This window comes from Bombus pyrosoma, linkage group LG16 (assembly GCF_014825855.1).
Source record: "Bombus pyrosoma isolate SC7728 linkage group LG16, ASM1482585v1, whole genome shotgun sequence".
Classification (NCBI taxonomy): domain Eukaryota; kingdom Metazoa; phylum Arthropoda; class Insecta; order Hymenoptera; family Apidae; genus Bombus; species Bombus pyrosoma.
The window spans coordinates 5,488,313-5,514,176 of record NC_057785.1 but is presented as its reverse complement, the minus strand read 5'-3'; the positions used below and the strand labels follow the sequence as shown (position 1 = coordinate 5,514,176).

The 25,864-nt window shown below is 32.7% G+C and overlaps 4 protein-coding genes and 1 long non-coding RNA gene across 6 annotated transcripts; 2 read left to right on the top strand and 3 right to left on the bottom strand.

Moving 5' to 3' along the window:
• Positions 1–59: 59 nt before the first annotated feature.
• LOC122576626 (L-selectin) lies at positions 60–7,463 on the bottom strand. Its single transcript, XM_043747224.1, has 5 exons — positions 6,652–7,463; positions 1,091–1,195; positions 814–1,008; positions 534–739; positions 60–445 (listed from the first exon to the last, which is right to left on the bottom strand). The coding sequence occupies exons 2-5, from the start codon at positions 1,182–1,184 to the stop codon at positions 287–289; spliced, it is 654 nt and encodes a 217-aa protein (XP_043603159.1). The 5' UTR covers positions 1,185–1,195; positions 6,652–7,463; the 3' UTR covers positions 60–286.
• LOC122576632 lies at positions 1,821–3,677 on the top strand. Its single transcript, XR_006319829.1, has 3 exons — positions 1,821–1,951; positions 2,050–2,908; positions 3,435–3,677. It is a non-coding gene; the product is annotated as an uncharacterized LOC122576632 (long non-coding RNA).
• A 112-nt stretch (positions 7,464–7,575) lies between the features above and the next one.
• On the bottom strand, positions 7,576–9,067 carry LOC122576627 (MIP18 family protein galla-1). Its single transcript, XM_043747225.1, has 3 exons — positions 8,805–9,067; positions 8,199–8,462; positions 7,576–8,123 (listed from the first exon to the last, which is right to left on the bottom strand). Exons 1-3 carry the CDS (start codon positions 8,956–8,958, stop codon positions 8,026–8,028), a joined length of 516 nt encoding a protein of 171 aa, XP_043603160.1. The 5' UTR covers positions 8,959–9,067; the 3' UTR covers positions 7,576–8,025.
• Positions 9,068–11,116: 2,049 nt separating this feature from the next.
• Positions 11,117–21,595, top strand: LOC122576622 (alanine aminotransferase 1). Of its 2 annotated transcripts, none has more exons than XM_043747209.1 (6): positions 11,117–11,594; positions 14,806–15,227; positions 18,811–19,140; positions 19,629–20,073; positions 20,316–20,584; positions 20,676–21,595. In XM_043747209.1, the coding sequence occupies exons 2-6, from the start codon at positions 14,922–14,924 to the stop codon at positions 20,952–20,954; spliced, it is 1,629 nt and encodes a 542-aa protein (XP_043603144.1). In that variant the 5' UTR covers positions 11,117–11,594; positions 14,806–14,921; the 3' UTR covers positions 20,955–21,595. The 2 variants fall into 2 exon arrangements, with proteins under 2 accessions (XP_043603144.1, XP_043603145.1); XM_043747210.1 differs by lacking the exon at positions 11,117–11,594 and adding an exon at positions 13,436–13,564.
• Positions 21,596–22,057: 462 nt separating this feature from the next.
• LOC122576621 (cysteine sulfinic acid decarboxylase) lies at positions 22,058–25,720 on the bottom strand. Its single transcript, XM_043747208.1, has 3 exons — positions 25,061–25,720; positions 23,222–23,622; positions 22,058–23,141 (listed from the first exon to the last, which is right to left on the bottom strand). The coding sequence occupies exons 1-3, from the start codon at positions 25,328–25,330 to the stop codon at positions 22,166–22,168; spliced, it is 1,647 nt and encodes a 548-aa protein (XP_043603143.1). The 5' UTR covers positions 25,331–25,720; the 3' UTR covers positions 22,058–22,165.
• Positions 25,721–25,864: the final 144 nt, after the last annotated feature.

Here is a 25,864-nt window from a genome sequence, read left to right as displayed (position 1 = left end):
TAAACTTAGATATATGCAGCTTCTAGTTAATCTAAATCTAATGTAATTCTTGATTGTTTAATATCTAATTGATAGAATTTTAATTTAATTGATTTCAAGAATATAAATTTATTAGAATACAATTGTGAATGAATGGAAAGATTTAATTTAGTTTTTAATTATAATGGATACATAATGACATAAATTAAAAGTCAAGAAATAGAAAAGTTCCTTGCTATTCTTGGTTGATCAAGAGATCTTAGGTACTGAACATTCAAGAATTCACAGAAGCTATAAAAAGAAGCTTTTAAAGGCGAATGCCAGGGTTTCTGGAAAGCACGAAATTCAAAAGTTCGTCGCTGTCTTCACAGACAAATGGTTTCCTATGATGGCAGGCTACATCGTGCCATTTGATACCATCATTGTAGAAGTTATTCAGGATCGACAAACAAGACTCGTCGTTACCCTGTAACATAATCCCATGTATTATAAAACTATCAAAAACGCAGAACAAAAGAAAAAATTGAAAAAGAGAAAATACAAAAGTAAATTACCTGAGCAGCTTCACGATTATCAGGTTGTGCTTGGCCATATCCACCAGTGTGACTCCAATCTCCAGAGTTACGCTGTGTGGTGGGACCAATCTTAGCTCCAGAACCTGACCAGAACCATCCATTAATATTTTGCGGTTGGAGATCTGGCCTATCACAGCCATTGAAGTTGCATTTACGTCCAGATGTCCAAATATACCTTACATTTCCTACATAAAGATAGAAATGAAGAGAACTTCAAAGTGTAAATATAATGAGAATAACATTTTCTTCTGTAATTAACCTCTTGCTACTCGCTGTTTGATAAATTCATTTTCTTGTGGCGTTTCAAGAGAAACTGCATCCATACAGTGTCTGCGACAAATATTACGTGAATCTAGCCAGTCTACTTCAAGGCTTCTAGTCGGTTGGTGTTCCCAACTGAAGAAGTATGAATGTGCAACACCTCTAGCGTCCCTATAAGTAGCATGTCGTACCCCTGAAATAATATTCAAACAATCATTTATTATGTTACAGTAAAAATATTAAAATAAGATGTATTATGGTTAATGAACACTTACGGTTAGCACAGCTTCGTGGATCAGGCAGGGCCAGTCGGCGTTGAGCATTCACCACAACGGCGACGAGAACCAACATCAACCATATCGCCCTCATATTTGTTGCTCCTGGACAAAAGGAGAAAAAACAATCAGATCTCTATACTTGATATAATAATTCAAGTAATTTTCTACTTGAGAAGCGCCTAACATCCAATTAAAGAAAAGATATTATATTCAAGAAGTTCAATATCCGAGGCGACCTCGTTTAATGGAAAAATAACAGATAGCGAATGTTGCAGGAAAACATGGTTTCTAGCGTCGGATGTCTAGCGAGTAAAAGTTTCTTGGGAACGAATCTTTGTCGAGGGTGAAAGGAGACTTTTCAACGGTGAATTATGAGCTACGAAGGAGGAAAGGATCTCTCACGACGACGATGGAGAAAAATGCTGGAGGATTTTGCAACAAGTCTTTATTTTTTTGTGGCGTGCCGCCGACTTTCCTCGAGGCCTTTATTGCCTTGTTGCAACTTTCTAAATCGTCCTCGCGACAAAACAAAACGTCGGACGATCCGCAATTAATAGCCGCACTGGATATCTGAATATGAAGCAATTATCTCAATAACGTTCTGTAACGTAAGAGATGATGTTTCTTAGAACATAATTTCACGAAGATCGTGAGATCGTTATCTGTACTGACAACTTGACAAACAACTACTGAGAATTGGGTTGATTTCTGTTTTACACACATAAAATACATTAGCTAGAATTAAATCTAACTTCTACAGAATCAAAGTTAATTTGATAATTGCCATGTTACTTTGGGTGGTTTTGAAAGAATTCAAAAGTCGCGCTACATTCAAATAATGTGATTTAAATTGCACAGGTAATTCAAACGCAATGCCGTTAATCATCTCTATTACAGTCTCCTGTTTTCATTTTGCACATATACATATACATGTAGCCATTTCTGTTTTAATACAGGGGCACTATTGGGTTCTAATGGCAAATCCAATATCGTGTTGTAATTGATGGCATTTTCTTTGAATTAATTAGTTACTGATAGAGTATTTATCCTGTATAGTAAGCAGAAATATGATCTGTTTAGAAATTTGAGAATGTAGCAGATGTGATCTCTATCTTGCATAATACCGATATTAGCTATTTGGTATTTTGATTGAAACACATACACAAAAATTAAATAGTTTCTACGTTTTATAATCTTTCTATCAGTAAAAAATCTACTGGAAAGCGATCATTCAAAGAAGATTATCTCCTTAAGATGGGAGTTTACGACTTAATGAGAAGGAAGTTGCTCATTTTCATGTTAAAATATAATTACATTTACTTTTGCAATCAGTGTACTTTCCATTTCATAATTCATATAATTGAAGCAGTTAATGTACCGCCATTGTGTTAAGCAGTTCGTGTTCGATTATCATATTGAATAACAATGATTCTTATTTAGGATTCCACGCCGCTGCGGACTTAATGAAGCTCCGCACTTAATGGCGTGGCTTTCGCTAAAAATTAGTGTCAGCGGTCATTCACCTGGATTGAAGAAATGTTAATGCTGTCCCGGAAGAGATAATTCAATTATAAACTAAATAACTAAGAAACTTCGTGTACAAAACGATCCTCGACCGTAGAAGAGGAAATTTTAATGTACAATCGCTCACAAAAGTCTTTCAATTTTTACCATAGAATACATGTATGTATGTATTGTACGTATTACATAATTGATATTACATTTTGAAATTTCATTAGGACTGTAATGAAGCACGACAGCCATGATTTTATTGGCAAAATTGGAAATCAATCTGAAGATGTGTGAAATTTCAAGGTACTTATTCCAAATATATATTTGGTAAAAGATTAGTGTAATCATTTTAAATATAATAAATGTTAAAGATGATCCCAAGTATTTAGTCTTATTAATACATATAATAAATAATCGCTTGTTTAAATATTTTTATGATTTCTATGAAATATATACTTGCTCTAAGTATTTTATAGTTTCTATGTACATATTCAGATTTGTTTTAAACCTGTGTTTCATGTAATGCATATAATATATGTATTTATAAAAGGTCACTAGTCTTGCAAATTTGCATAATACTCAGTTAGAGGTAATATTTGATTAATTGAATTATAAGAGTCATTTCAATGATTATTTGACGCAATACGGCATTCCAGCCATCTCCTCATGAATTTCTACAGATTTAATTATCTTGATAAGATTTGAATCCTCCTGTTTTAATACTAAGCAGCAAAATAATTATATGTGAAAGTTACGAATTGCACTAATTAGAGTTTTGAGATGAAGAAACGAGTTGTTACCGATGCATGAATCATTTTATCGATTGCAGCTTACGATTAAACGGCCCTACGCTTTCGTTGAGGATTCTCCGGAAGCAAGGTGTTAAACGGGCTCGACATACCGGATGAGACTTTCGACAGAACGTTTTTTTATCTATTGCGCAAAAATTTTATTGCTATCCTGTCACGAAGAGATTAAGAAATTTTACGAATTAATTCTACGAATCTACTAATTATGAGGATGTTCATGGAAATCCATATCTTTATGAACACAATAAAGAAATGAAACCTTAGCAGAGATTTGTTTTACCTATTAGAATATTTATTTTACTTTGGATATTTCATGTGTGCATTCTGTGCATAGAAATGAAATCTAAGCAGAGATTTATTTCAGAGTACCATACACATATTTGATATTTGATATTACATTAAATATTATGTGCATTTTTCACTTTTCAATTTCTGCCACACTGATCTATCTAATCACAAACAAATGTGGCAAAAAATACATATCATTAATAAAGAACGTTTTTAATCAACTTCTACATTCCAAATAATATTATATATAGTTGAATCTAGTTCGTACTTAGTACATAAATACCAATGCCAATATTTTTTGCAACTTCTATATTTAACAATACAAGATAATATTTTTAAAAACTTCATTGAGATTTTTATGGTTATATTTTACGCATTATTATTTAATATTTTTATGTATTTTAAGGGTTGGGTGTAGGTTAGTCCCTAGTTAAAGGGTGAGAAGCACGTTGGTAATAGAGGAAGAGAAAGAGGGAGAGATCGTGGCTTTATTTTGTATCCGCGTATGTGCTCGTGGAACCGTTATCTGGCCGGCTTTATATCGTCCGGTTTACGTGGTCGTCTGTGTGTTCTACGTCTTTCTTAACGGCTCCTCGTCTGTCTGTAAGCCCCCTGCATACGCGTATTCGGGACGAGTACAACGATACAAAAACGAGACAGGAGCGTGCCAATGCGTTCGACGGAGTAATAAAGAAAGAGGATGAAGAAAATCGGTGCCGCTTCAATTTCGACTTTCGCCCGATCCAGATCGATCGAGAATCGTTACTTCATCCGTGTTCCATTTCTTTGTGACATGTTTCGTTTGTGCATGAATTTTTGGTAGTATATGTATACTGTATGTCGAACGAAATTATGGATTCATCGACGGGTGCCCATATACTCAACGTCAACATATGCAGAGGTATTCTCACTTGTGTGTTAAAATCATACTTATGCAAATGCGTTCTTAATGACATGTGGGTCACCGGTGACACCTGTTCCATTTACATCTTTATTTTTTTTTCTTAATATAATTTACAGTGATTTAAATTTGTTCGTGCATTAATTGTAAATTCTCAATTATTTCAAACTACATAAAAATTATTACATTAAGAAAGAAATAAAGCTGTAACTGGAACATTCATTTTTTAATGTAATTTATAATGATTTACAATGAGCAGTTAATGCATCAAATAATTTTTAAGTAGTCTTATAATGTTTTTTCAACTTTCTGATGGACTAATTGCCATTTTTTAATTATTTCCAATTACATTAAGGAATGGAAATGGTAAAAATTTAAACATTAATTTCTAATGTAATTTAACAATATTCTTCTATTATTAATATAAGCATTATTATTATACAAGGCATTTTTAAACATTTGAAAAATAATCTTTGAAAACATTTTTATGTAAGCTATCATATATGGATGGTTCAATAAGGAAGTATTAGTTCAGGGAAAAAATTGATCTTTAATTCAGAAACTTTTGCTTAGCGTGTTCAATGAGGAAGAGAATTTCTCTTCGATTCAATCGGACAAGTGGTTTCGTGATGGAAATCGCGAGCGTAAAAGCTGGTTTGCTTCTTTTTTCTCCTTTTACGGAGGATATCGTAATGAATTCCCGGCCGAAGTAATACTTCACGTGTTCCACAAGTTGCATCGTTGCGTAGACTTGTGGAAATCTTACGCAAGGAAAGTATATACCTTCGCAAAGATAAACCCCATCGCCTCTCACGAATCAGAGAGAAAGTGAGTGATCTTCAAAACAAACGTGTTTACCTAAAATCTCAGATGAGGCACGCAACGATAGCCAAAGATAATGCAGAAATTTTTCTTCTTAGAAAATGAAAAATGAACAGTAAAATTCTTTGTTAATAATTTCTACGTTTGAATTCAAAGAACAAAGAAGATATAATTAGTATTTATTAGCTAAATTTCTTGTTCTTAAACTATGCATACATATATGGAAAGCGTGAGAATTAATGAGCGGAATCTCATACATAGTGTGAATTTGCTTAAAAGGTTCGAGAACAATATTATGAGGCACGTATGGAAAACTGTGAAATAGCTAATTGAGCATAAATCATTAAGTAAAGGTAATTGAGAGTGCGTCGTTAATTAAGAAGGTATCAATTATGCACGCTTTTGTTTGCTAAAATGGAGACTTTAATTTGATATCGAAACAAAGAACTGAATCGCAGATTAGGCTTTGCTAATTTCATTACGTAATATCATACAAAAATTTTCCACGACAATTTTGGTAAACAATATCTTATTTTAGCTAACTTAACATGTTTCGAGGTTCGAACAATGACGCACCAAATTTGTCCAAACTTCTCTCTCCAAAATTTTATATTATGACAAAAAATAATTTTTATTTTTTTTTATTAAATAATCATTTATTATGTCAATACTTAGTGATAAAACTTATATTTTTATTATCATAACATTGGAAATCTTTTAAATAAAAAATTTAAATTTTGTAGCGTCATTATTAGAAACTCGAAAATTCTAAATTCTAAATAATCACATACTAAATGATTATTTGGTAATTAGTTAAAATGAATTTATCAAACTATAATTTTACTACAATTACTTTATTGTATTTCTACTATGCTACTTATTTGCTATATTGCATAAATTCTACAATACTATTTTCAATTTATATACGTTCAAAATTTTAGAATTTTATTGACTTTATTTTACAATTCAGTAACATTCTAAATACATGGGACGATACATTCACCAAGATTTTTATTAAAAGGTGAAAGCAATGAGAATTGATGATAGTTGAACTCGCAATGAACCGTCACGTACCATCACTGCGGGCATAATGCGCGCGACGAAACGCGCGAAAATCAGTTAGAAGATAGGACCATCGAAGAGAAAGCTCGGAGAGTCATAGCGCGGGTCAAGCAACGCGACCGTTCGATTCACGAAGTTGCTTTCGATTTCTCCAGTGCACTTACCTAAAGGGAATCTTCCTCTGGACACTTTGTTCACCTTTGTTCACCCTTGACGATCTTCTACCCAAAAAGTCAATGACAGGAGTAAATTGTCAATAAAGATACTAAGATACGAAAGAGTATAACTAGAATTTCTTTCGTGGGCTCCGTATATATAGATTGGTATTAGTTTGGTTTCGCTTAGGCCAATGGGGAACGTACTTAAGCTCGTCTACGACTTGTCGATCGCGACGAGAAAGAAGAATGAACTGCGATGTACGAGCAGGCAACCGGTATATAGCCGGCCCACATTCCCTTCTGGCTCGAGTAACCCAGATTCTTCCCACTCGAGTGTGTCTGGGGAGCATCTCCGGGGGCCTGAAAGGGGCCCTGGATAATTCCCATCTTGTCCCGGCACCTCTCACCGGTCGCTTCCCTCCTGCCCGTTACTCGTGTGAGCTTCCTCGAACTCTTTCGGAGCTAGAATTCGTTTTTCTCGCGTTGCAATCCGTAGCTGGTAATTGGATTCTCCTTAAGGAATTGTCCTTCCGCTGTTTAGTTTTGCTCAGACTCGTTAGGTTTCATTGATGAACGTATCTATTGCTATTTGGATTACTTCTAGTATTAATATAATTTTTTAATGAAGAAAGAATGGTGAACCAAGGATGTTTGCAATTTATAGGAATTCTTGTCATGTTTGGATTATCTTTATACTTGAATTGTTTCCAATTCTAAGAGTTGATTTTTGAATAGAGGAAGAATATTTTCAAATATATTTACAATGAGCAGGATATTTGGATTATTTTTAGTATTAGAATATATTGGGAATGAACGAAAGAAGTATATTTACTATTGAATTTATAGGAATTTTTATAACATTTGGACTATTTTGATTATTTTTAGTAATAGAAGATAATGGGAATCAATTGTTGAATAAAGTGGAAGGAATTCTTATACAAAGTATATTTACTACAGAATTTACAATTTGAATCATTTTTAGTATTGTTACTGTAATATCGTATTACCAATGGAAATTGGTTATTGAATAAAAAACGTTTTTATATCAAGTATATGTACAATTGAACTTATAGTAATTGATTTCTATTTCTATTCAAGATTTGAAATACGTGTATAAAATGTCACATTTAGAGTAACTACAGAACCGTGCTATACACATATTTATAGCATCATTAACTTTGTACAATTAAATATGAAATTGTATTTGTATTCACTAGAATCCTCAGTAAATGTGTTCTTTTAGTACATTCTCTTGCACTAAAGTGAAGGTTGTGTTTGTGTCTTCCTCATTATATATACTAATATTGTATGAAGATAACCCACTATAGATGAGCAGTATTGAACCTAATGAAACCCATGCACCACAAAAAAGCTAGGCTCTCACTCTTCTTCTTGAATACATTTCTCCACCAATTCTCTCAAGTTAGGATTTTCCATGGCAGCTGCAATTCTTTCCTTATCATTTATTTGTTTATTTACTGAAATATAAAACATTTAATATACATTAAGATAAATTGGTAATTGTTATATATGGAATGATTGATTTTACTCACTTTCTTGTTCTGTAGAGTGTGTACCTTTCCTAATGTATATATCTAATTTAAAAAGAGCTACTAAATGACGTTCTAGTTTCACTCTAATGCATAAGCCAATCAATGTTGCCAGAGAACAATGGGGCACTGTTGGATTGAATTCAATACGAATTACAGAAACTCCTTTGGGAGTTTGTCTCAAAATCTCAACACAGTCTTCATAAACAACGTCCAATTGCTCCAATGTTTGTGGTTTCTCTGGATCCTTGATTGTCCTTAACAAATCTGTGATTTTAAGTTCCGTAAGTTTTGATAAAATAAATGGATTGCTAGTGAATCCTTTTGCATTAAAATATGTTACCCATCTTCTGATTAATTAAAAAAAAACAACAAATAACTTTATAAGTGAAATTTATACAACTGCAAATACAAAATATGTAATGTCAATGATGCTTAATTTTTAGCAAAATTTTTAGTCATTAAATAGGTGTATTGTTACTAACTTGTTTACAACTATTGATTAAACAAGGGCTTCTATAGAAACTGTTATTAATAAGCAATATAATAAGTTGGTTCAATGAGAATTTTAATCGGTTCATTTATATTCGATTTATAATATGAACTTGCCATAAACGGACTCCTTTAGCTCAGTGTCAGACTGCGAGATCAAACTTTGGTTTTTCGCATCCAGATATCCTTCAACAGCCTCCATTTCGTCGCTCGTCGGCACACCATCTCTTATCTTTCCCCCCAGTGAAATTTTTCGTAAAAATGACAACATTCTTACCCCGTTCCCCCCTTGTCACTTGTAACAGTCAACGATACATCATTAGAATTTATTTATGTTATGGCTGGATATTACAGTGGACCTAACCTCTAGTCAACAACTTGCAGAATGCATAGTAAGTGCGTCATCGTGGCGCGGAAGTTCAATGATGAACAACTTTCCCGTTCCAAGTTTGTTATACCAAATTATATTCCAATCCAAAAGGGAAACAATTCAAAAAGAAAAAATTATAATTAATGCTAGTATTATTGAATAATACGAAGATCATGGAGGTTAGATGCAATATGACGAACGGATGATTTTGGAAAGGTAAATGAATTGAAAGTCTAAAGTTTTTAAATGTGTGTAACATTAGATTATTGCAAATTTATTAATGTAGAACTTGTTAGACCTCGTGCAGCCCCGTATGTTTTATTTTATTTAGATATTACATAAATTTTAACATATTGCTCATATTTTCGTAGAATATAAATATGGTAGGCATAATTATAATATATGATCGAAATTTTATGATATATAATCATGTTACATCAATTGTAATCTGATCTTATCCAAGGACGATCCCAGATTATAATAATTTAACTTTATTAATCCAAGCTGTCATACTTAATTTATAATTTTATGTCGATTTGTACGCTATCTGTTGATATTCAGTATAACTAAAACAGCCCTGCAAGTCATTTTTTAAATCTGATTTTGTCTCAAAAAGCAAAAATAATCACCCTATTGTTTTAGTGTAATTTACTTGTCAGATTTACTGATTATAATTACTTACTTGTTCAATCGTAGTATTATTATACATTATTTATACATTATTGGAAAAGACAAAATGTACAGAATGCATATATCATGCAAACATACATAAAATATTCAAAATGCAATACTTCTTGGAATATTTAATATATAAAATAATTTTATGTGTATCCGTGATCCAGTAAAAACATAAATTTGATAAATCAGCAGTTTATAGATCGTTAACAAATTATCGTATAATACGAGAACATAATCCCGAATTCTATGTCGATGTTTTTTAGCCGCTTAATATATATAAAGGACATAGAAATTAACATATTGTTGTACGTTCTAACCGAACAAACAAGTTCTACGTAACTTCGGGTGAAAAAGAAATTTCCCTTCCTCATTATCATACTATACGCGTGCCTCATTCGTCATTGTCATAAATAATGCAAAAAGACACTATGCTATACGTATCCAGATGCCAAGATCCTTTTATGTCCCATAAAAGATTATGAGGATTTAAAACAAGATGGAAGAACTTTCACAATAAAAAATTTAATTCATCATACATAGGCTGCGGATATTTATGCAAATTTATATTTTTATGAAGAACCTAAGCAGAAACTTGTTTTATAAATAATTTAAGCATAAATAACAATGTAACTAATTAAAAAATAATTATTAGGCGGAAAAAGTTAATCCGTAAATGGTGTTAACGATTTTAGCTCCACTTAGCTTTTTAAGTAGAACGTTATACTTTTTATCTTATAGGATGAATAGTCCATTTTTGATAGTCCAATCATGGATTACACTATCCAAGGTTACTTGTATCCAAGATATGAATTATTTCTTAATGTCAAATTTTAACGCTCTACAACCTTGAGCGACCTTGCATGAGATAACGCAGTTTGACTCTCATGAATAAACAGCGAATTTTTACGCAGATTCATATTTTTGAGAATGCGATTCTAGAAGCAGAATCTCAGCAGAAACTTGTTTTATCTACTAAATATTATAAAAATCACTTCTTATATTATGTTAATTTTCAAATGAACTTTCAACTTTGTTCATCTGTTCAAATTAATTTTTAACTTTCAATATGTCATCAATCATGTTTATCTATGAATTGGGGGTTAGAAAATTAACAAAAGCAGACTTAGCATGTTTATCTTTAAACATTAGACGGATGTTCGTGCACTACGAATGCATAAGCATCTACACTCTCCCTATTATCTCAACTCGCTTTATGATCTCCCTCTAACATATGTCCTTTCACCTATAGTGAATCTCATCTGCTGAATGGAAGTGAAGAGCGGGATGGCGCATAACGACGAAAGTTCATAGTACAAAGATCGTGACCTCCCTGTGACGGCAAATAACATAACCTATGTTCCGATTTGCGCCAAAGGGAAAGAGTGTGCCTTCATCTCGGGCGTTGCATCTTGCGCACGCTCCGTTCCGCAGCGAGAGCACGCAGAGAGGAACGTGTTGGAGTATCAAGGCTGGCGAGGAACACTGGCGAATTCGTGGAAGTTAACGGCGGTCGCGTCTGGGCCCTCCGTAAAACTGATAAACGCATTCATTCCGGCTGACCGAATGAGGTTTTAAGGTGAGAGAACGGTGCAACGCATGTCGGGCGAGGAATGCGTAAGGAAAGCTTTCTAGAGGGCCCCGAGATCCTCCTGTTTAATCCACTATCCGCAATAAAGCATGAAACTTAAAAGCTAGACTCGTGATATCCGTCTCGAAGGCGGTGGTCCAACGTGAGTTGACTGGCTTGGAACATTAGAACCAAAGCATACTTGTGTTAGGAGGCTAGTAACCGTTCCACCGAGTGTGTTGGCCTGGTGGTTCCGACCAGGACACTATTGGCTGTTCCAACTTCTAACTAGGTAAGAATTGTTTGGAATTTTTATTTTGGACAAAGAACCCTATATGTATAATGAAGTTTTACTCTTTAAGTTATTGCGTTTTTTTAAATTTATTATTTCTATTATTCTTTGTTATTCTTATAGTTAATTAAGAAATGTTTTATCAGATGTGATAGAGTACATTTTGTATGATACTCTTCCTATAAGGAGTATAATGAATCTGGTTGATATCTTTGGGTAGTTGATATCTATCACGTTGGAACGTCAAGTAACTGTAATCAAAGATATTTCGGAGAGAGTCGAAGCGTTTACACGATAGAAGACACGTAAAACTGCGTTAATTAATACGACGATTTTGCTTGCGTGAAAGTACACCACACGACTGTAGGATCAGGTGAAAAAGACTCATCGTGATTTTCTGTTAATTAATCGATTATTTCTCTTTTTCTTCTTTGCTCGTGCATATTGAAAAATAAATTTAGTAACTTGGTTTTTTATTTGAGTAGAACTGAGACAATTGAACATAAATAGAAAATATTTTAACCGTGTCGTCATATCAGTTCTTGCTTTCGTTGAGTGACGACCTATTTAGTTTGCTTTCTATTTGTCCTTGTAATAAGGGGCCGTAGTTCCTTGAAAATGACGTAATACGCCAATTTTCAGTTCACTTATGAGGAAAACGAACTTTAAATCTTAATTTAAAGAAAAACTATTAAATTAATATTAATATGATTAATCATCTAGATTTAGATTGTATTTCTGCAAATAGGGAATATGTCTCAGAAAGAATTAATCGAAAGAGATTGAGCTTATCGATTAACGTTACGGCGAAAATAAAGATTTTACTTAAGGTCAGTCGATTGGTATCCATAAGTAATTGCAATAGTCTTCCATTGTAAAATTTCTATCGAGTTTCACGAATCAGAGTAATTCATTAAAAATTTTTTAGATTATTTCATTTATTACTTATTTTTAAACAAAATTTATTAGTTAATAAAATAGAAAAATTTCATGTATCTAGATATAGCTAGAGTTAATTAATACAGAGGTAGAAACTCGATAAAGAAGTCAAAAAATAGAAATATTGCTTTTTGCATTGAAAGAGACATATTGACCACTTCGATCGATAAAAGTAGTATTTTTATCTCTAGTCCTAGTGCCACCCACTTAGCGACGTAAATAAGGAAAGATACTGACGTACTTTCCATTAAGTGCAATCGTGCAGAAGATAACGAGAATGATAAGGAATATCTTTATGCCTCTGTCATTCATTTTTTCTCGTTAGTGAAGAAATTGAAAGTCGTATATATCTTAAATGACTGGATTATATAGCAATTATCTTCAACTAAAATTAAAATCACACTCCTAATATTTTTACAATATTTATTTTACCTAGTATGAAAATTTCAATGAGAGAGAATTTTTTATTTTAAAATAACATTAATTGAATTACAAAATTTAAATATTCTGCGCATAAATTATTTATGTTTCGTAATAATATTGAATATTTAAATGTTAAACTATTTATATAGATAAAGATTTGTTACATTGTATACTACTAGCTTGATCTTTTAATTATATGTAATTTATTGGGAACTTGAATCATTCAATAATAGAATTATCCATTGAGAATGCAAATATCCGACATTCCGTCGATTTCTTTGGTACGGTAGAACGTCAGATGTCGCGTCGATTACATTCTTCACTAAATAATCCCCTAACATGCCACCAAAAGCGATAGGAAAATTTGTTCGTAATTGATAATATTACTTATGAGGAAAATATTGTTTTATTTAATTTATTAATGAAATGTGCATTATGTCAATGTAAGATGGGAGCGAAATATTTTTCATTGTTCAATTCGCACGTTCCTGATTCCAATATTACAATTTCATTTCATCTAGAGCGCGTGTGCAGTAATTTCACCGAGATTTGGCGTAGTTCGATCTGAAAATTCGATTAACAGGTGTTCACTTAATTAAAAGGCTCCCGTAAGTTGCATAACGTTTCCCTATTTACGACCTTGACGACCTACTGTAACTATGTATATATATACACAAAAAACTAGTAACACCATTGTATAATCCCAAGTTAAGATAGAAAAAATACTGATTACGTAACGCCATTGTTATACCCAAATATATATATATATACACATGCATATGTGTGCAGATATATTCACACCTATTTCAAATTTGCTAGAAGTTCTTCCATTATTTATATACAGTGAGTTCTAAAAATTTCCATGTCCTTTTGAGTGTAACTTTTAATTCCATGATACGGTTCGTTAAAATATTTTTGTTACAGTTAATCAGTATCGTTTAATAAAATTTATTTCGCTAAAAGACCTAACCAATGTAATATATATCTTATTAAAAGTCTGTCATTCGCTCATAGAAGTAGCAATTGTGTTAATCGGTCGTAATGAAGAATAGACGGAGTGTGAATACTTTTACGATCCATTGTAGAGTTAGCGGAATTAATATACATATGTAGTGAGTTTATAAATTGAAGCGTTAAGGGTTGTATACATCAACGTGGAGGCCCTGTGAATCTTAAGCCTTAGACTATAAAAGTCTCTCGTTAAAACTCTCTTGTTTACAATTTTCCATTAAAATTTTTTACTAGCTTGTTTGTAAATTAAGTAGCTTGTCTGTTGCTACTATTTGTTCAATTATAATTGCAGTGATAAAAATTAATCTTCCATGTTAAATATTAGTATGCGATTTTAAAAAATATTTATACATTAACATATACAAATCTTAATCTTGAAATATTTAAGACCAAATTATTAAAAAATATAAGTGATGTAAGGATATAATTGAGGACATTAGGTAAGGGTTGAAACGCAACAATTGAATCAGTAAAATATATTAGAGATCAATATCTAAATTTCAAATAATATCAACAATAATGTTAACTTTAGTTGTTGATCGTTTTTACCCCGCAATATCTCTTCCAGTAACTTCTTGTTTTAATTACGATAATTCTGTAAGAATAATATAGTATATATATTACTTCTGAAGATTTAGCAAAATTACAGAAAAACTAAATTTAATATATAATACAGTATAAAGAGTTACAGTATAAATGGTTAGAAAATTATTACAATATTAGCGATAGCATTACAATAATTGTACAACGATAGCTGTGACATATAAAGTTCAATAGATAAACGTTAATTAAGTCTTCCAGCAACTTTACAGCTCCACCCGTTCATGTTTGCTTGTAGTATCCCGCGCATGCGCGGATTCTCCCTCCTACGATCACTGAGCGAATTACCGGAAACAATTCTACAACTGATAGAACTGGTTGCGAGGTAAAGAGAGAGGACTAACCGGTGACACGATGCCGCAAGCACGCTGGTGGAACGCTGTTATCGCATGCAGTCGGCCTAGGACGTGGGAGCAACTGACTACCTCTGCGGGGCCAGGGACGTCAGGAGGTAGAATATTCACACGTCTGACGGCTGTTGAGTCGGTAGTCCACCGGCCGGCTTCTGACAGAACATTGCGTCGCAGCATGGCGACCGGTCCACCCGGTAGTAAGGTTCTCACCGAGGACAATGTCTTCATCAATCTCCGGAAAATGGAATATGCGGTGCGGGGTCCTCTCCTTATACGTGCCCTCGAGATTGAGAAAGAACTGCAGAAGGTAAGGTATAGAAGTGCGACTAGGGGTAGCTGACCACTTTCGGTAGCCAGTTCCCATGGCTTAACCCTGCAATGCCTCATTAAAGTCTTTTGTTACCTCAACAGGATACTGATTTTGGATACCTGATTACAGGTATCGTAAAATAATGCTACATGAAATGGTTCTTTAATCTTTTGGAACATTTCAACTTTGTAACCTTAAAGTATTATAGTTTTTTTATCACCTCAGCTGGATACTGGTTTTGGACATTGTATTGCAAAATAATCGCATTGTCTGTAATTTTTTTTTTCTTTGAACATTTGAATTTTATAACGTTAAACTATTAGGGTCTTTCATCATCAAACAGGATACTGATTTTAGTTACTTAGTGTTGAAAATTATCAACTGTAAATGAAAAGATACTTCCACTTTTATTCAACATTTAAATTCCATAACTAAAGTATTAGGTCTTTCATCACTCCAACAGAATACAGATTTTAGTCACTGTATTAGAAAAGGAAAAGGTTCTTTAACTTTTTTTAATATTTGAATTTTATAACCTTTAATTATACATACTTAAAAGTATTTTAGTGAAATTTTGCAGAATCTTTTTACATATTTAAATTGTGTGAAAGTCACACCAAATCTAAACAATCCCAATGTGATATGTTCCAAAACTATTAGTGTGCCATTCCAGAGTTACTTCGCGTCACATCCTGTTGTATACTAGTAGACAGAATAATATTTGTGATTCGGTGGGTTTTTTTATTTTTCTGCGCCTGGATATGGCGTGATTAAATAAGGAAAACATAGATAATTTTGAGAATAGAATATGTACTGAGGTAGTGATAGATATTTCTTGGTGGTTATATATGGAGGTTATGTTTCGATTTTTAAACATTATGAGATGTATATTCGTAACATATGGTGTATATCATTTGGAAGTTTTCCGTTTCTTTTTTCTTAGGTTGATAACGATAAGAGGACGTTAGATAATATCAGATAATATATCAAAGGAAATAAATTGTGATTAAACCCAATTTAAAGAAGTTAATTCAGTATATTTTGACATGGCTTTTCAGGAAATATACTGCTGTTACTATCTTTTTAAATATAAATTTAGTGATACATAAACTTTTTAATAATTTTCATTAAATGCCATGCTTTTATCCATTTAAAAAATTTACAAAAAGTAGGGAACTAGATCAAAATATATGTAAAAACTTTGTTTTTAAATAATAGAAATTAAATAAAAATGTATAAGTTTAATTGATTCTGAATGATGTTGGAACCACCTGTCGCTGGGTTAATTCAAAGTATAAGCAACTAAAAATAGTGTTTCAATTGGCGTCGATTAGCATAAACTGTATAAACGTATCCTGAGTGGCGTTTCAAAATTTTACAAAGGTATCTTCATTTCAATAACATTGTAGAGCTGATTTAACACAAGATATGCCATTATTCGTAAAAGTACCGCAACCTCCTACTTGTAGCATCACAAAACAATTGAAGATGAACCAGTGTTGTAATACTGAACCCATCTTGATAGCGACATAATTGTGCCCTTTAACGCAAAACTGATGGAATTATAAATATAACGTTTTACATGATAAGAATAAAAATAGAATGCAGACCTCCTATTTAATAAAACCAAATTTAATAAAACCAAATTGCGCCGCTATCAAAGCAAACCAATCGATATATACTACATTTATAAACATATTATAAACATACTTATGAAACATAACGTATACTTTGTTCAATATTTATAGCAAAATAATAAATATAGAAATAATGTATGCATTTATTGTGCATAGTATACAATTATTAAATATTATATTTACGATTCCCAAATTTCAAGTCGTTTAAGAACTATGAATTTTTGAATTTATTATGATAGATCGTCACTGAAAACAATTTCGTTGATGTATCGAATAGGACAGATGTTACGGACAAGTGGGTGTATTCAAAACGAGCTTAGTAACAGGAACCGTTTAAGTAGCCTGTTGTTTCACCATGAAATTTGATACCATAAACAGTTAAAAAAGATATAAACATATCGTGTGAATCTAACAGCCTTCGTCTGGCTACCATAGCTTGTGTTACATGTCAATAATATCCTGTTACATGTGAGCTTATATGGAAATTCACAATATTATTCCAAATTTCTAATACATTCTTATTATACAAAAAATTTCATATATTTCATATATTGTATAAATTTCATATATTTTCAATAAACATGAAAATTTATATAGTAATATTTCAATAAAAAAATTAAAATTTTGAATGTTTTATTAATCTTAAACGTTCAAATGTTTTTAATATTCAAGTTCAAGTGATTATGAATGATTAATGACTAATATTTATGAATGGCCTATGCATTATATCGTATATGTATGCTTTGTTTATGAATGATGTATATATCTCTATGGGAAAACATAATTTTTCACGGTATTGAATTCGTTTTGAAAAATGCGATACGTGACTTTTGTGATAAATAGTCCGCAATGCTACCTTGGATTTGTGGAATTGCTGTGAGTCACGAAGAGGGAGTAGTGCCAACGAAAGTGTTTAACGTACGTCATAGTTTAGATTATAGTTGTAAGTGAAACGATTGCCCAATTTCCCCAAGGCTATTATCGGATCATGAAAAACTTAATAAAAAAATTCCAAAAAAAATTACGAAATTTTTATTTTTGAGGAAAAATTTTACTATTTAAAAATTTACGAGTAATATTTATAAAAAGAAGTGGATTATAAATTGAATTAAATACTGATTAAACTGCAATTGAGCTTTATCAGAATTAGAATTTTACCTGTCTTAGATTCAGTACCATCTTTTATACTTAATTGTATACACATACACATGTGGTTATTGTTCTGTATGTGTGTTATGAATCACGCTATATTGCATAATTGTTTACTTATTCGATTGAGCTGAATTACTTTAAAGCTAAGCAATGTGTGTATAAGGCAAAAACATTTAAGAAAAAATATATCCTTCACATGAAGTGAAAGAATGGTTTATTTATGATCTAATAAAAGCTGGAAGTATCTCGGAAAATCCGATATTCGCGCTCATGATAAGTATTCACCTTGCTAGATCGACAGACTAAATATAATTTATAATAAAAACAATGAGATATGTACTGCAAACTTACTTCAATTTTACATACGTTATAGTTATTATCACTTATATATCGTAAACTCTATAAATAGAAAAGAGAGGCACCATACTTAAAAAATATAATTTCAGTAAAATCCCAAATAAAAGAATTATAGTGATTTAAAGATATTAATATTATAAAAAGATCGAAATGTGATGCTCACATTGTGTAACTCAAATATGTTATTAGTTAATGTCTAATATAATATTTAAAAGAAACAGAATTCTATAATATAATTTAAAAGTATTTAATGTAAATATGTTACATTAGTTACATAAGCACTATTTTAATTATATCCAAAGTTATACACAAATATTCATATACAAAAAGTGTGATTATGAAATATCTGTAATAAAGCTCATTAAAGATATACTCTATATTACTAAATATAAAAATATAGTAAAATTAAATATATCAATACACTATTTTTTCAGGGAGCCAAGAAACCGTTCAAGGAGGTGATAAAAGCGAACGTGGGGGATGCACACGCCATGGGGCAACAGCCCATCACCTTCTTGAGACAAGTATTGACCTTGACGGTATCGCCGAGCCTTCTCAATGATCCTAGCTATCCCGAGGATGTGAAGGAACGAGCCAAGACCATACTGTGCCAGTGTAAAGGAGGCAGCGTTGGCTCGTATTCTGAATCGGCAGGGATCGAGATCATCCGGAAACATGTTGCTCAATACATTCAAGATCGTGATGGAATTCCCTCTGATTATCATAACATCATCCTCTCGAACGGCGCCTCGGATGGAATCAAAGTGTGCAGATTATTTCTCTTGTATTATATCGTTAAGCACTATAGAAGCGATATAACAAGGTCGTAAATTAAAACGTTAAGCAATAACAATGATTTTATTATCTTATAATATTATGGTATTTCAAAATTATGAGACAGATTAGCAAGCTGTAATGATGATAACAGACATTTAGATAAGCTAATTTTAAACATTTGTAAATGAGTAGTATATCACATATTTTTAAAACCTTATTGCTGAACAAAAAAGCAGAATTGAATGAAAAAGTTGCATTCCGTTTAATGATCTTATAGTTCTGAAACATCAATATTATTCCAAATGATTAAAGATCACATATTCTAATTCAATAAAATATCTATACTTCATAACGACAAGTTTTGAAGAAGCATTCAGAATTCATTAACAAATATTCAAACTAAAAGTCCTGATTATTCTGTGATTTTTAGCTTGATATATGAATAATCCATGTTATTGTTGCATTTATGTTACAGTCTTTCTTGAAATTGTTCAACGAGAAACTAGATGGTAAACCATCTGGAGTGATGATCCCAATCCCACAGTACCCTTTATACTCTGCCACTTTGGCTGAATTTGGCTTGACTCAAATTGGTTACTATCTGAACGAGGAGAACAAGTGGGGATTGGATATTTCTGAATTAGATAGAGCATTAAACGAGTCAAGGAGGACATGTAATCCTCGTGTGCTAGTCGTAATAAATCCTGGTAATCCAACTGGACAAGTTCTTACACGAACTAATATCGAGGACATCATCAGATTTGCGTATAAAAACCGTTTATTTCTATTGGCTGATGAAGTTTATCAGGATAATGTTTATGATAAGGACAGTGCTTTCCACTCGTTCAAGAAGGTAATGATGGAGATGGGAGAACCTTACTGTAAAATGGAGCTGGCTTCCTTCATGTCTGTGTCTAAAGGTATATTCTAATTTGAGATTAAGTTTATGTTCTACTTCAATAGTTAGTTATAAGTATTTATTACTTTCCAAATGGAATGTTTAATATATTTAACAAGTATAGTACTTCAAATTTAAATAAAAATTAAATTGGGAAGTAGTATCTAAGACTCTCCTAAGAGTTGATCTTATTGAACTATCGAATATTATTTGGGAATGCCTATGTTATAGGAGTAGATACTAATTCTTTTATGTATGTTGCAGGTTATATGGGAGAATGTGGAATCCGCGGCGGATACGGGGAAATTATCAACATGGATCCCAAAGTAATGGCAATACTGTTAAAGTCGATCTCAGCAATGTTGTGTCCTACTGTTCTTGGTCAAGTAGTAATGGATGTTGTGGTGAATCCTCCAAAATCAAATGAGCCATCCTATAAATTGTTTCAAAAGGAAAAGGAGGAAACCTTACGCTCTTTAGCAGAAAGATCTCAATTAGTGGTTGATACATTGAATAGCATTCCAGGTTTTAAGGTACTTTCTAAAAATTTATTATAAGAGCTGTATATGTGTCAGACATCATTTATTAGCACTCAATCATTAATTAGATTTCAATCCTTTACAGGTTAATCCAGCTATGGGAGCAATGTATGTATTTCCACGAATCGATTTGCCAAAAAGAGCCATAAAAGCAGCAGAAAAGGAAGGTCAACAGCCTGATGTCTTTTATGCCTTCAAACTCTTAGAGTCCACTGGAATATGCGTGATACCAGGTTCTGGTTTTGGACAGCGACCTGGAACATATCACTTCAGGACGACAATCTTGCCGCAGAAAGAGAAAATAAATACAATGCTCGAGAATCTGAAACAGTTTCATATTAGGTTTCTCGAAGAGTACAAATAATGATACTATGGGATTTTCATGCATTTTATTTCATCCTGGAAGTGTCAGGGTTATGATATAGAGATCAGTATTACATTTCCATGAAATTTTCACGAATTTATTCGAAAGAATGGTCAAATGTACATTACTTTGCATTTTGAAGTGAGAAAATATTATAAAGGGTATTTTTAAAATTATATTAGATCCGCTATCGATCTGACACAAAAGGGATTATATATATGGTTTTATGTAAATGTAATATCATATGGGTGGATCTCATAATTCATCGAATACTTGTAAATATAGTGTGAATTTATCGTTAGTTTTACGTTATGATATACTAATCGATGAGTTTTTTTTATCAGAATCATTGGAATGTATGGTGGGTGTTTGTACGTGTATATCACAATAATTCACAGATAACTAACAAACGTTGTTTTTTATAATATTCATAGCTATTGAATAAATTGAACTACTGAATAAATTATAATTATCGATTTGTCTGAAGAAATATATATATGAATGCGAAGATGATTCTCGCGTCTCTATCATATACAAATCACGTGCATTCAATGAAATTCACCCACCAGAAAAGACTTATGTGTTCACATTTGTACAAGATCCTCGATGTTAATAAAAAATCACATGCACTTCAATTAAAACGTGAGAAACGTTTAATAACCATGATCACTACTTTCAGCGTATAACCGCAATCTATTATGAATTGATAGCAACACGCTTTTGAACACCATTAGTACAGTAAACACGTAAGCAAAACACTGAAGTTGTATAACTCGTCCGTAATAAATAAAAATGACTTCAAGGACCGCATCAAAGATCTTGATCGAATGAAAAGTTACTTAATATTAAAATTCTAAATGAGACTAGAATTATCAGGTGTTCACTCATATATTCTATAAACAGAGATATGGTATAGCTGATTGTATGCTCTTTTTACTGAGTGTACCTGTTCAAATAATTCGTACCTCGGAACGAAAGTTTAATGTAATCTAAAGGAGATTGTGAACAATGAAACTTATCGGAAAAATCAGTTTTTCGAAGAGGAAACGGAAAGAGCTAAGAAGTAAAGCTATCATTGTACTCTATATACAATAATCGACTGATTATTATTAAAAGAAATACTTTATTGAGAGTTTTTGCCATTAACAAAAATTCTCTACGAAATTGGACGTTACATAACTGAAGCTTAGAGTTGATAAAGAGTACAAGTTCTACAGATCAATGGCGAGCCTCTCAATTTCTTCTGCGAAAAATCTCATATCAGCCTTAGTGAGTCCAGAATTCTGCAAAACGAGCCTGAAAAAGTTAGGTAGCTCGCGTAGAGGCTGATACGTGATCAGCATTGAGCCCTTCTTCACCATTCGCTCCTTTACATCCGGTCCGATTTTCTCAAGGGCTTTCAACAGTTCTCCGTCTTGCAAGTGGCGTTTGGAGGGCGGCACGTACCAGAAGCAGACGTTGGTGCATTCAGGCTCAAGCATCAGTTTGAAGCCTTCTCTGTGTCTTATATAATCTGTGAAGTACCGCGCCAATTCGAACACTCGATCTACATGTTTCTCCAAGCCACGAGTGCCTTTTGCTTTCCACATGAACCAGAATTTCATCACGTCTGCCCTACGACCGCATTGAACGTGCTTGTCCCCACTGTCGAAAGAAGAGTCATAAAATTTGTCTGGTTGGAAGAGATAACTAGCTTTTGAGCTATGTGCTGCTTGCAGGAGATCCTCATGGCGTAGTAACAGTGTTGAACATTGTTGCGGAGCAGCCAACAATTTGTGTGGATTCCAAGTAACAGAATCTGCCAGTTCGACACCATCCAGGAGATATCTGTGCTTTGTGGACATCAAGGCTCCTCCTCCCCACGCTGCATCCACGTGAAACCACAGATTGTACTTCGTACAGATGATAGCAATCTCTCTTAAGGGATCAAATGCACCTAAGACTGTAGTTCCTGCTGTAGCAGATACCATCAAGGGCACTGCACCTTCGTCAAGAGCTTTCTTGATCTGAGCTTCCAAATCCGTTATGCACATCTTTCCTCTGCTGTTAGTTTTCACTTCATACACATTGCTAGTGCCTAATCCTAGGAAAGCACTAAGCTTTTTGACAGAATAGTGGGAATCCCTGGAAGTGAAAATTATTAACCTGCCAGCACTGGATAAGCCTACTTCCTTCAATTGAGGAAACCTGTGAATGACGATACATAAAAACGTAGGAATTTCAGGGACTCCAATTGATTAATCAAATTTCAAAGAAATAAGAAGTACCTGTAGTGACGTGCCAGATTAATTGCATAACCATTGGCAATAGAACCACCAGGACAGAATATTCCTTCACCTTTACCATCCTTCCAGCCAACTATCTTCCTCATTTCACGCAATATCTCCTCTTCCATTAAAGAGAACACTGGAGAAACTTCGTAGGTGTAAACTGAAGGGTTCAAGGCGTCTGTTAACCATTGTCCAAGAAGGCCATACGGATCTACGCTGGAATATAATTGGTTTATGAATCGAGGATGACCTGTTTTTACGCTGTACTTGATCACGTTGCGGGCGAGAGTAAAAAGCTTCTCATGGGAGGACCCTTGGTCAGACAGCTTTAAGTCAATGGCTGATTGAAGAGCTGCTGGTTTCATCCATTCCACTACTTTGTTTTTTCTTGAAGTTCCCTGGAAGGTAATTGGAAACTTCTATTATGTAAGTCAATAGGATAGAGAATTTTAATTTAGAAATCTTCATGCATTAGTATGGGAACTAGCTTTTCTTTTTTTTGCGACGCAATTCTTTTTCTTATATTTTATAATTTAACTTCGAAGTAGAGTAACATGAATGCAACTTGCGGCACAATTCTTCGTCCATGAATTGACAGAGCAGATCATTAACAAACGAAGAAAAAAGGTCGCATAAATAACGTTTGACTCACGTTTTCACAACTAGGAAAGATTAGTTTTATAATAAATCAGTGACAATCGTGGCTCATGGATGCATTTGAATATTAAGTTTTCTTTAATTAAACTGAATTATAACAATAATGAACATGCGTTTGATTTAATAACGTTTGATTCAGTTTCAAGAATTAAGAAAATAAAAAATGGAAAGATTATGGTTTACAAAATGTGAGAACAATTTATTGACATAGAGATCAAAATGAAGTAAAGAAATTTTTAATGACGGTAATGTACTTGAAGCGTAAAGATAATTGGATACTTCAAAGTGAATGGCTTTGAAAGAATAAGAAGTGATTGGAAGCGTTCCTATGTAACACAAATTATTGTACCGAGTCACTGAGAACCACGCTTTTTGCTTAGTTTTACTTCGCCGAATGATTATAAATCTTCTTTAACGATATTTTATGTTTAATACTATACTTCTTTAAATTATTTAAATTGGCGGGAAATAAAATTCTTATTTAAACTTTTCAATTTATCCAAAAAAATCAAGAAAATTGTTTAAATTATAATTTAGAATTTATATTAGCGCTAAAAAAAATTAATTATGAAAATTGGCGAAAGATATTAATCTTAGCAATATATTTGAATTTTTATACCTTAAAAAATATAATATTTTTATATATAATGTATAAATATGCAATTGTTTATAATTTAGATTGAATTCATATAAATGACTAAAAGTTATTACTCAAGGAAAGTATAAGAAATTGTTCTGTCTCATAAGGAAAATATAACGTATATTCCAGTTTATCTCAAGTCAATAAACTTCAGTCGAAATGTCAATGCAATTTGTGCGTCACGAATGCAATTTTTCTTGTAGTTTACCTGGTCGTTTCTTACGCCATACTTTTCCTATTTTCAGATTCATGAGAATATATATGTATATCAATATACATATGTTAGTATTATTGTGGAAAGAAATTGTTTCTTCGATACAAATGGAAAGAAAATCCTTCAAATATTCAATTTAGAGATTAATTAAAATAAAATATAAAGTCGTTGTGATGTTCTTAAATGTAAATTTTAATTATACTATATTGCACAATTATCTCTTTATCATAACTATCTCTTCACTTTAAAAGCCCATTTGTTCGCTTTAATAACTGTCAATATATATCCATATTCTTCTGACAATAAATTTTAACAATAAATTTACCTCAAAAACTGCTTCTTCCAGGAGCAAATCGATGAAACTTCTCATAAACTTCTCATGGACCTCTCTCACCGGAAGACTCCTGTAGTTACAATCTTCTCTGGATTCTTCGTTGACAATAGAATTTGAACAACCACTTTGGTAATCTTCTTCATCATCACCAGAAGATACACGAGCAAGATCGCTCTGTAAACTGTTGTCACAGACCTTCCTCAAGAAATTATCTCTTATTTGGGGCGGAGACACGCTCACAGTTCCCTCGTTAGCCGGCATAGTTACGTATCGAAGTTTTTCTCAATCTGTTCCGCGTGGTGCACCTACAGTTTCCTTTATACTAATGTCTACTGACCAAGGACAAGATCGTTGCGCGTTAACTACCTTCGGCTGCATTTGCTTCACCGAGATTTGCGGGATTGGTTCTCCTTTCCTGCCTCTTTTTCTGATGAATATCGCGACCAGGGCCTTGATGAATTGGGAAACTATCCTTTGTTCTATATTGCTATTTCGACTAATCCAGTAAATAGAGTTGCTAAGAGGAAAACTTACATTCAAATGTATCTCATCGCATTGTCGATGATACATTTGAGATCTTAATCCAGCTGTTTAGTTGTGTTTAACTTTCTCCAATTATCGATTATTATTTTTTTTCTTGTGATAAATTGTTGCGTCAAATCCGTAAGCATTCTTCTTGTGCACTCGTTTCAATTAATTATAAAATTATAGTAATATTAATATTCATAGATGATTCGTCCTTGAAAGCATTCTTGGATTAATTCAAGAAGGAAAGAACAAGAAAGATAAATATTC

Bases quoted from the DNA above. Each gene is read 5' to 3' on its own strand.
- LOC122576626 (XM_043747224.1), bottom strand. From the start codon at position 1,184: ATGAGGGCGATATGGTTGATGTTGGTTCTCGTCGCCGTTGTGGTGAAT. The intron at 1,009-1,090 runs GTAAGTGTTCAT...ATATTATTTCAG, and splicing joins TCCACGAAGCTGTGCTAACC to GGGTACGACATGCTACTTAT. The intron at 740-813 runs GTTAATTACAGA...ATCTTTATGTAG, and splicing joins CAAACAGCGAGTAGCAAGAG to GAAATGTAAGGTATATTTGG.
- LOC122576627 (XM_043747225.1), bottom strand. From the start codon at position 8,958: ATGTTGTCATTTTTACGAAAAATTTCACTGGGGGGAAAGATAAGAGAT. The intron at 8,463-8,804 runs GCAAGTTCATAT...TTAAAATCACAG, and splicing joins GCTAAAGGAGTCCGTTTATG to ATTTGTTAAGGACAATCAAG. The intron at 8,124-8,198 runs GTGAGTAAAATC...TTTATATTTCAG, and splicing joins ACACTCTACAGAACAAGAAA to TAAATAAACAAATAAATGAT.
- LOC122576622 (XM_043747209.1), top strand. From the start codon at position 14,922: ATGCCGCAAGCACGCTGGTGGAACGCTGTTATCGCATGCAGTCGGCCT. The intron at 20,074-20,315 runs GTATATTCTAAT...TGTATGTTGCAG, and splicing joins CTTCATGTCTGTGTCTAAAG to GTTATATGGGAGAATGTGGA. The intron at 20,585-20,675 runs GTACTTTCTAAA...AATCCTTTACAG, and splicing joins ATAGCATTCCAGGTTTTAAG to GTTAATCCAGCTATGGGAGC.
- LOC122576621 (XM_043747208.1), bottom strand. From the start codon at position 25,330: ATGCCGGCTAACGAGGGAACTGTGAGCGTGTCTCCGCCCCAAATAAGA. The intron at 23,623-25,060 runs GTAAATTTATTG...ATTACCTTCCAG, and splicing joins TGGAAGAAGCAGTTTTTGAG to GGAACTTCAAGAAAAAACAA. The intron at 23,142-23,221 runs GTACTTCTTATT...CGTCATTCACAG, and splicing joins AATCTGGCACGTCACTACAG to GTTTCCTCAATTGAAGGAAG.